Source organism: Elephantulus edwardii, unplaced genomic scaffold (assembly GCF_000299155.1).
Source record: "Elephantulus edwardii isolate Elephantulus edwardi_28Jun2011 unplaced genomic scaffold, EleEdw1.0 scaffold00161, whole genome shotgun sequence".
Taxonomy (NCBI): Eukaryota; Metazoa; Chordata; class Mammalia; order Macroscelidea; family Macroscelididae; genus Elephantulus; species Elephantulus edwardii.
In genome coordinates, this window is record NW_006399911.1 from 1,380,923 (window position 1) to 1,394,571 (window position 13,649).

The 13,649-nt window shown below is 42.8% G+C and overlaps 2 protein-coding genes across 2 annotated transcripts in view; both read left to right on the forward strand.

Moving 5' to 3' along the window:
- PRKAG2 (protein kinase, AMP-activated, gamma 2 non-catalytic subunit) overlaps nucleotides 1-13,649 on the forward strand; it is a 409,636-nt gene that overhangs the window by 51,128 nt on the left and 344,859 nt on the right. The gene's annotated exons all lie outside the window — the stretch shown is intronic.
- Nucleotides 876-1,253, forward strand: LOC102847771 (mitochondrial import inner membrane translocase subunit TIM16-like). Its single transcript, XM_006895138.1, has one exon. It carries the CDS (start codon nucleotides 876-878, stop codon nucleotides 1,251-1,253), a length of 378 nt encoding a protein of 125 aa, XP_006895200.1.

Below are 13,649 nucleotides of genomic sequence, written 5' to 3' on the forward strand. Positions count from 1 at the left end.
CTTTGCAAGGAAGGCTTTTTCTGTCAGTATTGGCTTGGCCCCAACATGGTGGTGTGGGGTGTCTGCTGTGTGCCCAGAATGCACCAGACGCCTGGGCCTGCTCGGGGCTGTGGTTTCACTGAGAGGTTTCACAACCCTTTAACACTCTGGTTCCCTCACAGGTCTCCCTCTTCAGGCATGTCACTTTTAGATGAGGGGCCTGTTTTCACCTGTCAGGGGTTAGAGATGTGGTATAGTTGCAGTGAGGGAGCCGTTCTGGGCAGGAATGTGGCTCATGCCTACCAGCAATGGGCTGCCTAAAACATCATCACACCAGACCAGGCTCAGACCTCATTCAGCCCACATGCAGAGGTCTTGACCCCGTTCTGCAAATGGGCTAGTGTGACTTGCCAAGTTCACTTGTATAGCATAGAGGTCCTCTATCAAACCGAGGCCCTCTGGTGCAAGGGAAGAAAGAAAAATACATATGAAACAAAATGTTCAAGAAACAATGCTATTTATTCATCTGATGTGATGCCCAGCACTGTTTTAGATGCTGGAGATAGAACAGTTTAAAACCCCACTAAACCGCAGAGTTTATATTCTAGTGGGGAAATAAAGGCAATCAACACAGTACATGACTTCCAGTGGAAACAATAATAATAACAACAATAACATATTTCCATAGCGCTTCAGAAGCTCTGGTGGTTTACTGGGTAAGGAGTTGAGCTGCCAAACTAAAAGCAACTGGTTCAAATACACAACTGGCTTCAAAGGAGAAAGGTGGACAGTCTCCTTCCATGGAATTTATAGCCTCTGAATTTAAACCGCCGCCCTTGAAACGGCCCGAGGGGCCTCGGAAGCCGGAGCTCCCTTCCTGTGGCAGGGTTGCCACCATGGCCAAGTACCTGGCCCAGATTATTGTGATGGGCGTGCAGGTGGTGGGCAGGGCCTTTGCCCGGGCCCTGCGGCAAGAATTTGCAGCTAGCCGGGTAGCAGCTGATGCTCGGGGGCGTGCTGGCCACCAGTCTGCTGCTGCTTCCAGCCTCTCTGGCCTCAGCTTGCAGGAGGCCCAGCAAATCCTCAACGTCTCTAAGCTGAGCTCTGAGGAGATACTGAAGAATTATGAACACTTGTTCAAGGTGAATGACAAGTCTGTGGGAGGCTCCTTCTACCTGCAGTCCAAGGTGGTCCGAGCAAAGGAGCGCCTTGATGAGGAACTGAAGATCCAGGCCCAGGAGGACAGAGCAAAAGAACAGCCAACCAGGACATGAATGCCACTCCCCCTCCCAGCCCCCACCCCTAATTTATACTTGGTAATAAACACTGTTTCTGCAATTACAAAAAAAAAAAAAAAAGTAAGCAACAACAACAACAACAACCACAAAAACCCAACCAACCGTTGTGGCTGTAATCCCCTTAAGATAGTTTTATGGTCTATAATCCACTTAAAATATTGAGGGTGAGTATGGCATTGGAAAGGCATTGTTCTAACATATACCCAGCCTAGGAGATGGGTCTGCTTACTCTGCCTAGTCCACTCCTGCTCCTCCTTCAAATCAGTTTCTTCTCTATCTCCTCCACAAAGCTCATCTGACTATTCCAGCCCACGATGACTTCATAGAAGGCTAGGCACTCAGAGTTAGAGTGGCTGTGAGAGATGAGATAATCTAGGATAATCATTTTGCAGAAGAGGAAGTGCTGCCCTGCCTGGGACCACTCAGTGTTAAATGGCTGGTCTACCTTGCCTTCTTCTTTTTTTATTGTTATTATTCATTTCAATGAATATTTACAGAGATTTTGGATTTCCATTCATTCATTCATTGTTGCACTTTCCTCCCTGCCCCCCCTCAGTTCGCTCTTCTCTTTGAAAAGTAAGAGAAAAATTCCTTCATTGATATACAATCCCCCTACCTTGACTTCTCTACCTGTGGTTAGCCACAACACCACTAAACTGCCTCTCTTGTTGATTCTACAAATTTTTTGTTTTTAATTATTATTATTAATTTTAATGAAAATTTACAGAGACTTTGGGTTTCCATTCATTCATTGTTGCACTTTTCTCCCTGCCCACTCCTTCCCCCACCTCTGCCAGTACATTCTTCTCTTTGAAAAGTAAAAGAAAAATTATTTCATTGTTATACAATCCCTCCCCCCAAGTCGACTCCACCATACAGCCTTCGTTCTGGATTCCTGTCATGACAATAATACCTAATCTCATATGTTGTTGTTGTTGTTATGTGCCATCGAGTCGTTTGTGACTCATAGCGACCCTATATACAACAGCCCTAAACCCTGCTCTATCCTGTGCCAATCGCATTGCCTCTGACACACCCATCTCGATTACCCCAGTCACTGAATCAATCCACCTCATAGAGGGTCTTCCCCTCCTGCGCTGTCCCTCTACCCTACCAAGCATGATGTCCCTCTCCAAGGACCTGTCTCTCCTTACAACATGTCCAAAGTATGTCAGACGAAGCCCCAGAATCCTTGCCTCCAAGGAGTAGCCTGATTTAACCCTCTCTAGGATGAATCTGTTTGTTTTCTTGGCAGTCCATGATACATTCAATACTCTTCTCCAGCACCACAGCTCAAAGGCGTCAATTCTTCTATCCTCCCTAGTCATTGTCTAACTCTCTGATGCCTAACAAGTGATTGCAAAAACCATGGCCTGTATCAGGCAGACCTTAGTCTCCAGAGAGACACTGTTGCTCTTGAGTAGTTTAGAGAGGCCCCTAACAGCAGACTTTCCCATCGCAATACATTTTTTTAATTTCCTGGCTGCTGGTGCCAAGAGCATCCCTTTTAAACAGTTTTCTCCCTCATCTGTTTCAATGCAGTATACATTATTTATCCCCTCTTTTCTTAGGTTTTCCCCAATCCCAATGCCAGTCCTGTTTTACATCAGTGGCACTATGCAATATCTGTCCTTTTGTGACTGAGATATTTCACTCAGCGTAATGTCCTCCAGGGTCACCCATTTTGTATAATATTTCATGAGTTCCTTGTTTTTCAATGCAGCATAGTATTCCATTGTGTGAGTATACCAGAACTTTTCTATCCATTCATTTGTTGATGGGCACTTGGGTTGTTTCCAACTCTATGCTATTGTGAACAAAGCCACAATAAACATGGGTGTTCAGATTCTACAAAATTTAAGGTCTTCAGTCCTCAATCCTTAGGAAGAAATCGTAGGCAAAGGAAAGGAAATTTATCTGTGGTGTCTGTGGTGTCTTCCCTGGTATCCTATCTGGACCCACTACCCCCAAACTCTTACTAGGAGTCTAGATTAGGGCTGTGGTCTGAATCATCTCAGGCATTTCTGATAAATGGGCAGCCTTGGGACATGAGTCACATTGAAAGTGCCGCTTGGTCCTTAGTAGAGCTCAAAGCCCCAGTGCCTCAGTCCTGATTGGTCAGCAGATCTAAGGCATAAGTGGGGAGAACCTCACCTGTCCCTAAACCCAAGGAAACCTAAGGGTGCTCAGGTCTCTGTCCAGTTTATTTGACTTGAGCATGAGTCTTCTTGACCTTGACTTATGTCCAAATGACTGTATTGGTGTGGTGGACTCAAGTTCCCATCTGAACCTGGGATGCCCTATGTCAGAAAGGATGGAGAAAGGTTGTGCGGCTCTGGCTGTGGTAGATCTCAGAACGAAAGTTTGAAACAAGCTACTTTGAGACTGGAACTGGAGGGAGAAGTTAATGCATATCTCTTTGGAAGAACACCAGCAAGATATAAAATACCACCTCAACCTCACATCATCATTTATTATTTTTGGGATGACATAATTTGTTGAACTTGTGAGAAAAGCAACAACAGGGAAACATAGCTGAGAATCATCGCAACAGTTACAACTTTGCTTAGAAAACTGCTCAGGGATGCATGGCTTAGGACTGGCAGATCCACCCTGTTCCAGTCAGAAACCACAGCATAGAATGAAGAGTCTGAGGACATGAGCTTGGGGAACTAACCAGATGAAATATGACTTTGCTTCTGGGTTATAGGTGCTTTTCTCTGGCAGCTTGATGACTTACTTCAGGCCTAGACATTTGGGCCTGTGAGCTTTGCTTCTCTGCATGTCTGTGCATGTGTTCTTCTGGAGCCAGGTGAGCACACCAGCGCACGCACACACATGTCTACACGCATGAGTCCGGACATGCCTGTAGGTAAAGGTGCCATGTGCTCTTTTTAGATATTAGAGTATTTGCACGTATGTGTGTATGCACTGAGAACACCTCATGTGTCTGCTCACAACCCACAGGCATGCGCCCAGCAGGTGGATTGAGAACCATTTCAACAACATCTGAAGAGGACTTGGGCAGAAGTGGCCCTTGAAGGGAATCTCACAGTTTACCTGTTCTCTAGCATGAAGAAGTGTTTCCAATAGAATTTTGAAGACCAAGGAATGATGCAGAAGGAAATTGGCAGAGATTATACATATTTAAGAATTTTTTTTAATTTATTTTTTTAATTTATTTTAATTAACAGGGCTGCATGGGTTATTTACAGAGATTTTGGATTTCCATTAATTCATTGTTGTATTTTTCTCCTTGCCTACCCCCCCTCCCAGTTCGCTCTTCTCTTTGAAAAGTAAAAGAAAAATTCCTTCATTGGTATACAATCCTCCTCCCCTCCGCCTCCATACACTCCACTATGCAACCTTCATTCTGGACTCTTTGATAACCATAATACCCCATCATATATCGCTTTTAAACTGTTCTCTCCCTCATCTGTTTCAGTGCAGTGTACATAATTTATCCAGTTTTTTGTCTTACCCCAACCCTGATGTCAGTTCTGTTCTACAACAGACAACAGTGGCACCATGAAGTATTTGTCTTTTTGTGACTGAGATATTTCACTCATTAAGCATTTTTTTAAGTGGCACAGGTAGGCTGGAAATCATCTGTTCCTCTCCACCATCATCAACTGTCTTCTTTAGCATCCTCTGCCTCATGGTGCCGTTCCTGAGCCGTCTGGTCTGGCTTAGGAGCCATGTTGATAGCTCTTACTTGGAATATTTAAGCAATCTAGTAATTTGCATTTATTGGATGCCTATTCCTGATGCAGCAATAATCAGAGGATTGCTGCTAACTATAACGGCAGTAGTTCAAACTCACCTGTTACTCCTCAGGAGAACGAGGAGGCAGTCTCCTTTGGTAAAGACTGTCGTACAGTAGGAAACCCTCAAGAGCCGTCCTCTACTTCAGTGTGTCTGTGGATCAACTCTATGGCAGTGGGTTTTCTTAAGTGCCAAACACTTTGCATGCTTTAATATCCACACTTTGTATAGATGAGGAACCTGAAGAAGCTCAGAGAAATTAGGGACCTAGCCTTGTCCATGTTATTACACTTAAGTTGGGCCATTTGATGCCAGAACTCTTGTGCTTTTGCTCTGGGTCCCTCTACTCCTTGGTGGCCAGAACACCTTGGGCTTACACTTCAGAAAATGCTGAGCTTTAGTCTTGGGCTTTGAACTCCTGTTTTGTTCTTGGCTGCAGCAAACCAATAGAAGTGACATAGCCACAGGGCAGTGGCAGTGAGCAAGGTGCCACCTGCAGACTTGGGCCTGTGGAACCCGTCACTATTTCAGGATAAAAGTCCAAGCTCCAGCCAGGAGCATTGGGTCCAGATGGCGACCTGATTGCCCCTCGCCTTCCCATCCCCACAAATTACCAAGGCTGTGTTTCCTTTACACATTGGTTTCCTTGTTGCTGAAACAATCCTGCAAGGGCAGTGTTTTATAAACATGAAGGAGGGTAAGAAATGGGAATAAAAGCTTTTGTATTTGCCAACACTGTACTTCCTTTATAATAAAAGGTCCAGAATACAAGTTTGCTGAATGGAACATGAGAAATAACAGGTTCATGGATGCCATCTCTGCTACACGGGAAAGTGGAGGTCCAAATTGGTTAACAAAGCTAAGCTCATTGCCATTTATCCATTTGTGACTCATTGCAACTGCGGTCAGTACAAACACAGCACATCCTACTGGTAGACAATAAATAAATGGATTACATTAATGTTTCTGCTATTATGCACATGTAGAATTGGCCTTGGGGCATTTGGACAAGAACAAACTGGGAGGAGGGTAGAGAGAATAGTGCAACAATGAATGAATGGAAACCCAAAATCTCTGTAAATGTTTATGAAAATTAATAAAATATAATTATAGAAAAAAAAAAAGAATTGGCCTTGGGAGAACTTGCTATTTTTCTTGTTCCTCTCTGCCTAACAAGTCAGGAGGGGAATGTTCTAGAGGCTGGTTTTTCTGAGGCAGGGATGGCTGTGTGACCCTGCCTTTGAAGGGACGCGCTCTTGGTAGTCTGTGTACATGGTACCGTGGTGTGTGCTGTGCAGAGGCCCTGTGAGGGCTACAGTAAAGATAGTTGAGAACTGATTTTCTCTTCTTGTTTTTCACTCTGATTTGCTACCACCTTTGCTTCTAGAAGTAGAAGGACGGACATAGGAGGAGAGAGAAAATTCAGGGTAGGGGATGTCTTCCTCTCTGTATCCTTCCTTTGACCTGATCTGGTAAGCTAAGTCTGTCCTCCTAGAAGTCTCCATTTGATCAGCTTTAGTCCTCACCCTTCCTCCACTGTAGAAAAGAATTCATACCTAGATGGGAGTGTGGGCGACCTTCTGAAGGGTGGTAATAAAGGGAAGTTAGTGAGAAACAATGATTAATAGATTGTTGGCATCTCAACGGTGTTATGGCTTAAAGGCTCATTTCCAAAGACTATTGAGCAAAGAATAGCAGTTAGCCTTTAGAACCTTCTATACTTTCTCTCTTGTTCTTTCCTGCCTTCTGGCTTTATGGTTACTCCTTTTTGACTCCTGATTTATGTCTACATCAATGTATGTGTGGGCTCTCATTATAAACAACTATGGAAGTGTTGGGAAGCTGTTGGGATCCAGCCACAGTGTGTGGTGTTAATTGTGTCAGAAGGCAGCTTATCTCTCCTGAGGCCACCCTTATATCCTCTCCCTTTCCCTCCATATTTGTATTTTCTTGCTCCTTTGTTTTTCCTTTTCACCCCTTTGGCATTAGTATGAAACTGAAGGCCATTTCAAAATCTTTGTGGTATGAAGAAATTTAGCTTTCTCTTTTTAGTGAATAGACTCAGTATCTCAGCACTATTATTGTTAGTTTGTGCTTGTGTTGCTGACTGAAATGAAAAGGAGGTGAAGGAGAGATATTGATCCTTGGTATTAAAGATGTTCTCAATCAATTATCAGTGCAAGTCATAGGAATTCACACCTGATAATGCACTATTCTTCTTAAGAGTCCTGAAAAAACTCAGATGGTCAGTAAATAGTTAGCATGCTCAACCACCAACTGAAAGTTGAAGGCTCAGTCCAGAGGCATCTTGGAAGAATCAGTCATTGAGAACCCTGTGGAGTCAATTCTACTTAGATATACATGAAGTTGTCATGAGTCAGAAGTGATAAGGAATTGCACTGCCAGTGCAAAGGTAGTTATTGTTATCAGGTGCTGTAGAATAGAGTATGACCCATAGCGACCATATGAACAACAGATCTGAACCCTATTCAATCCTCTGTCATCCTCACACCTTCTGGCACACTAAAGCCTATTGTGGCAGTCACTGTGTCAATCTGCCTGATTGAGGGTCTTCCTCTCCTTTGCCAACTTTCTCCCCTTCCAAGTATCATGTCCCTCTCCAAAGAATAGCCCCTCCTAGCAACGTGTCCAAAGTATGTGAGGCAAAGCCTCATCATCTCTACCTCCAAAGAGCACTCTGGCAGCACTCTCTTTAAGACATATTTGTTTGTTCTTTTCACAGTCCATAGGATGTTCAGTACTCTTTTCCAACACCACAGCTCAAAGACATATAAGTTTTTCTTCTTTCCTCCTTATTCATTGTCCAGTTCTCAGATGCATAGCAAGTGATCGGAAAGACTATAGCTTTAATCAGATGCACCTCACTCCTCAAACTGACATCATTACTTCTTAATAATTTGGAGAGGTCTCTAACTGCAGACTTTGCCAATGCCATGCATCTCTTGATTTCCTGACTGCTGGTACCAAGGGTGTTGTTAATTGTGGACCCAAGTAAGATGAAGTTGTTGACAGTTTCAATCTCCATCTGTTATAATGTTGCCTATCAGTCCAGTTGTCAGAATCTTTATTTTCTTGATATTGAGATGCAATCTATATTGAAAGCTGTATTCTTTTAACTTATGCAACAAGTGCTTCAAGTCCTCCTCACTTTCAGCAAGAAAGGTTGTGTCATCTGCCTAGCACAGGTTATTAATGAGTCTCCCTCCAATCCTGATACCACATTTCTCTTCATAGAGTCCAGCTTCTCAAATAATTTGCTCAGCATACAGATTGAATAGGTATGGAGAGAGAGTACCACCCTGTCACACTCCCTTCTTAATTTTAAAATAGGTGGTGTTGCCTTGCTCTGTTCATACACAGCCTCCTGGTCTAGGTGTAGGTTTCACATGAGTACAATTAAGTGCTCTGGGATTCCCATTCTTCTCAATATCAGCCATAACTTGTTATGATCGACACAATCAAATGCCTTTGCATTGTTAATAAAGCAAAAATAGACTTTCTTCTGATATTCTTTACTTTCAGCCAGGATCCATCTGATAGCAGCAATGAACTCCTTGATGTGAAGGCCTCTTTTAAATTCTGCTTGACAGTTCCCTAGCTATGTACTCTCCTAGCCGTTTTTGAATGATCTTTAGCAGCATTTTGGTTACATGTGATATTAATGATATTGTCTGATAGTTTCCACATTCTATTGGATGGATCACCTTACTTGGGAATGGGAACAAATATGGATCTCTTCCAATCTATTGGCCAGACTGCTGTCCTCAAATTTCCTGGCTTAGACTGAGTTGAGACTGACAAGCTTTGGCCACTTTAGGTCAGATATTCATATGGTATACTATGCTGAGAATGAAAAACAGAATAAAAATGGTGTTGTATTCATAGTAAAAAAAATCCATTTCAATTTCAAGTTCTATCCTGAAATACAATGTTGTGAGTGATATTATCCATGCACATACAGGGAAGATCTGTTAATACAACTATTATTCAAATACATGCTCTTATATCTAGAGCCAAAGAGGAAGAATTGAGAATTTTTACCAAATCTTGCAGTTTAAAATTTAACAAACATGCAGTCAGGATATGTCAATGATAATTGGTGACTAGAATGTAAAAATTGGAAACACTGAAGAAAGAATGCTAGTTGGAAAATATGGACTTGGTGATAGAAATGAGGCTGGAAATAGAATGATCAAATTTTGTATTTTCAATGATTTATTCATTGCAAATAACTTTTTTTTAAAGGCACGAATTGTGTCTTTACACATGGATCTCACCTGATGGGCTATATAGGAATAAGACTGATGATCGATCTCCAACTGTAAAAGTTGGTAGAAATCATCTATTTCTTCTTCTTTGGCTTTGGTTGTTGGTGCATATATATATTTATATATATCTGAATGATAGTGGTATTCACTGGACTTCCTTGTAAGTGTATGAATATTATCCTGTCACTCACAATATTGTACTTCAAGACAGATCTAGAAATTACTTTTCAAACTATGAAAGCAACCCCATTTTTTCTCACTTTTTTATCTCCACTGCATGGTTCAAAATTAGGAAAGGTGTACACCAGGGATGTATCCTATCTCCATACCTTTTCAACCTGTATGCAGAACAGATTATCCGAGAGGCTAGGCTCTATGAGGGGAAGTGTGGTGTCAGGATTGATGGAAGATCTATTAACAATCTGCATTATGCAGATGACACAACCCTGCTTGCTGAAACCAAGGAGGACCTGAAATGCTTGCTGCAAAGAGTCAAGGACTTCAGCCTTCAGTATGGATTGAGGTTCAATGTCAAGAAGACAAAGATTCTCACCACTGGACCAATTGGCAGCATCAGGATGGATGGTGAAGATATTAAGATTGTTCACAGCTTTAGTTTGCTTGGCTCAACAGTCAACACTCTTGGCACCAGCAGCCAGCAAATAAAAAAACGTAGGACAGTCTGCGATTAGGGACCTCTCCAGGGTACTGAAGAGCACTGGTGTCACTCTGGGGACTAAGGTGTGTCTGATACAGGTTATGGTCTTTGCAATCACTTGTTATGCATCAGAGAGTTGGACAATGACTAAGGAGGATAGAAGGAGAATTGATGCCTTTGAGCTGTGGTGCTGAAGAAGAGTATTGAATGTACCATGGACTGCCAAGAAAACAAACAGATTCATCGTAGAGAGGGTTAAACCAGGCTACTCCTTGGAGGCAAGGATTCAGGGGCTTCGGCTGACATACTTTGGACATGTTGTAAGGAGGGACAGGTCCTTGAAGAGGGACATCATGCTTGGGAGGGTGGAGGGACAGTGCAGGAGGGGAAGGCCCTCTATGAGGTGGATTGATTCAGTGACTGGGATAATCGGGATGGGTGTGTCAGAGGCAGTGTGATTGACACAGGATAGAGCAGGGTTTAGGGTTGTTGTACATAGGGTCATTATGAGTCACAAGTGACTTGACGGTACATAACAAGAACAACAACAACAATGTCCATGGAAGAAATCGTTGGAGAAGCTCAGTCTTGGCAGTCAAAACTAGGCCAGGGGCAGACTGTGGGTCAGACCATCAGTTACTCATGTGCAAGTTCAAATTGTGGCCGAAGAAGATGAAAATAAGCCAAGTTTTTATTTTTATTCCATTTGAATTTCAAGATAATTTTAGGTGTGAGGCATTGAACACCAGTGATCTAAGACTAGATGAGTTGTGGGGTGATATTAAGGATTTATCCATGAAGATAGCAGAAGGTCGTTACCAAAATTGAGGAGGAAGAATAAAACAAAATGGGTATTAGAAGAGACTCTTAAAAATTGCACTAGAGAGAGGGGCAGGGGCAGGGAGGGAAATGCACTAGAGTGTCGAGAAAACAAAACAAAGGGAAAACAGATTTCGAAGGGCAGCTTGAGAAGATAAAGCAAAGTCAGCAATGGGTCGGTTCTAACTTGACAGTACACACTAACAACAGCAACAACAACTAGGAGAGCAGGAGATATTCTACTTGCTTTTCATAGGTGGGTGTATCCCTTAGACTAAATTAAGACATCGCTCTTGATAGGGATAAGATGTGATCTATACCCCTCCAGCACTCTATGTAAGGTTAAACTCAACAGGGATGGAGTTCAGGCTCAATTTAAATGAATCACAGCTTCAGACTGGTTGGATGACCACATAACCCCTTGGCTAAGAGATCTACTCTTACTTGATCTACTTCCACTACTGCTTCTACTGTTTTGTGTGATCCATGAACTCAATAGTCCTCATTTTCTTTAGTTTGAAGAAAGCCTGCTAGGAAAGGAAAAGGGTTAAATCCTACAGTGAGGGTAGAACACCCTCCTTTCCCTACTAAAGCCATCAGGAGGGGGACCATCCCCTCCTTGTAGTCTGTGGCCTGTGCTCCCTTGTTGTCCTTTCTGTCCCCTGGGGCTGTGCTTACAAGTCAGAGGAATGAGGGAGCTCTGGTGGCCTAGTGGCAAGAAGCTGCACTGCAAACCCAGAGGCATGTGGTTCGAATCTACCAGATTCTCTGCTGGAGAAGGAGGGACAATCTCCTCCTGTATCAGTCAGATCCGATTTGATGGTACACACAAACAGTAATAAAATTTTTTAAAAAATTATTTAAAAAAAAAAAGAAGTCGGAGGAACAGGTGAGACCAGACTAGAAATTTCTACTGCTATACCATTAGACAGAATTAGCCCAGTGCTGGGTTTGGGAGAAAAGGAGACGAAGTTTCCCTTTAGCTGAAGGCACCAGCTTGGAGATGAGGAAGAGGAAGGTGGTGTAAAGGGGTAGGTCTCAGTTTGGATGGCTTGGCTTCATGAACCTTCAAGAGTCCATGCAAGATAGAGAAGCTATGGTGTATTTACTCAATGGAATACTATGTTGCACTGAAAAACAAGGAACTCATGAACTATTATACAAAATGGGTGACCCTGGAGGACATTATGCTGAGTGAAATATCTCAGTTGCAAAAGGACAAATAGTGCATAGTGCCAGTGTTGTAAAACGGGACTGACATCAGAGTCGGGGAAAACCCAAGAAAAGGGGGGATAAATAATATATACTGCATTGAAACAGATGAGGGAGAGAACTGTTTAAAAGGAATATAGGATTAGGTATTATTGTCCTGACATGAGTCCAAAACAAAGACTGCATAGTGGAGTAGACTGGGGGGAGGGGGGGGGAATTGATAACAATGAAAGAATTTTTTAATTTTCTTTTCAAAGAGAAAAGTTAACTGGGGGGGGTAGGGAGGAAAATGTGCAACAATGAATGAATGAGGGGAAAAATAAAAATATATCATTAAAAAAACAAATAAAATATATGTTGCATTAATGATGGAATTCCAAAATCTCTGTAGATGTTGATTGAAATTAAAAAAAAAACCCACAAAAAAAATTTTTTTTAAGTCCGTTTCAGCACCATCAAGCTGTGTGTGAGTGCAGACATGCTAGGCTCAGGGCCTGTGTGAATTCACAGCCTCCAAAGGCAGCTCTTGTGACTGTCACTATTCCTGGCCCAGCTTCTGCCTCAGGAACGCATCAGCCTTGTGGGCAGAAAGGAGACTCACATAGTAAAAAAGAAATAATGATATGGCAATGATCCAGAGCCCAGTGATTGCAGACACAAAGCAGTCAGGGATGCTCATTTTTTATCAAATTATTTTCTATAGAGGCCTCATTATGTTAGGGTCCTTCCCTGCTCTGAATGAGTTCAGTCTGGAGGCTCCTGAGCAGTGTGTCCAGCTTTTCTTCCTCTTGGTCCCTCAGCGTTAGGATACCTCCTGCCTGAACTATCCCTCAGACCTGTAGCAAGTCAGTGCTTGTCTGCGGCTTGCCCTCCTCACTGAACGGCTCCTCAGGCTTCTGGACTCCTCAGAGGAAACTTTAAGATCAGCTGCTGTGTTCCAGGTTTATTTAAAAAGGGCCTGAACTCCTGGACAAGAAGTGCCACAGAATTCTAAAGTATTATGGTCCGAAGGCCTGGAGTTAAATCCGTTTTAGCTTATTCCTTCATAGTTAGGACAGCCTAATCTCAGTATGTACATGTGCACAAAATACTGGTTATAAAGATTACAGCTAAGATTCAGGACTCTTAATTATCTTGCATTCTCAGAACTCAGCATTATAGTTATCAAGTGCCGCAGAGGGCGCATGAGGGTGAAGAGATACAATTTAAAACGACGTTAACTGTTTGATGACCTAGAGTTGGGAAGCTTGCTGGATGTGGAATCCAGATTCTGGACCCCTCCACGCTCCACGCTCATGCCTCTACCCTTCCCCAGCACCATCCCTCGTGCACGACCTTCAACTCCTCTGGGTCTCAGAAGGTCTTCCCTAGGGACCCTTTGGACTCTCCCAAAGTCCTCTAAATGGAAGGGGTGAGTTGGCTGTAAGGGACCTCTACAAAATACTGAAGTACAATGATGTCAGTTTGAAGGTGCACCTGATTCAGGCTATGGTATTTTCATTCACTTGCTATGCATCTGAGAGCTGAACAATGAATACGGATGACAGAAGAAGAATTGATAGTCTTTGAGTTGTGGTGTTGGAGGAGTGTACTGAATATCCCATTGACTGCCAAAAGAACAAACAGATA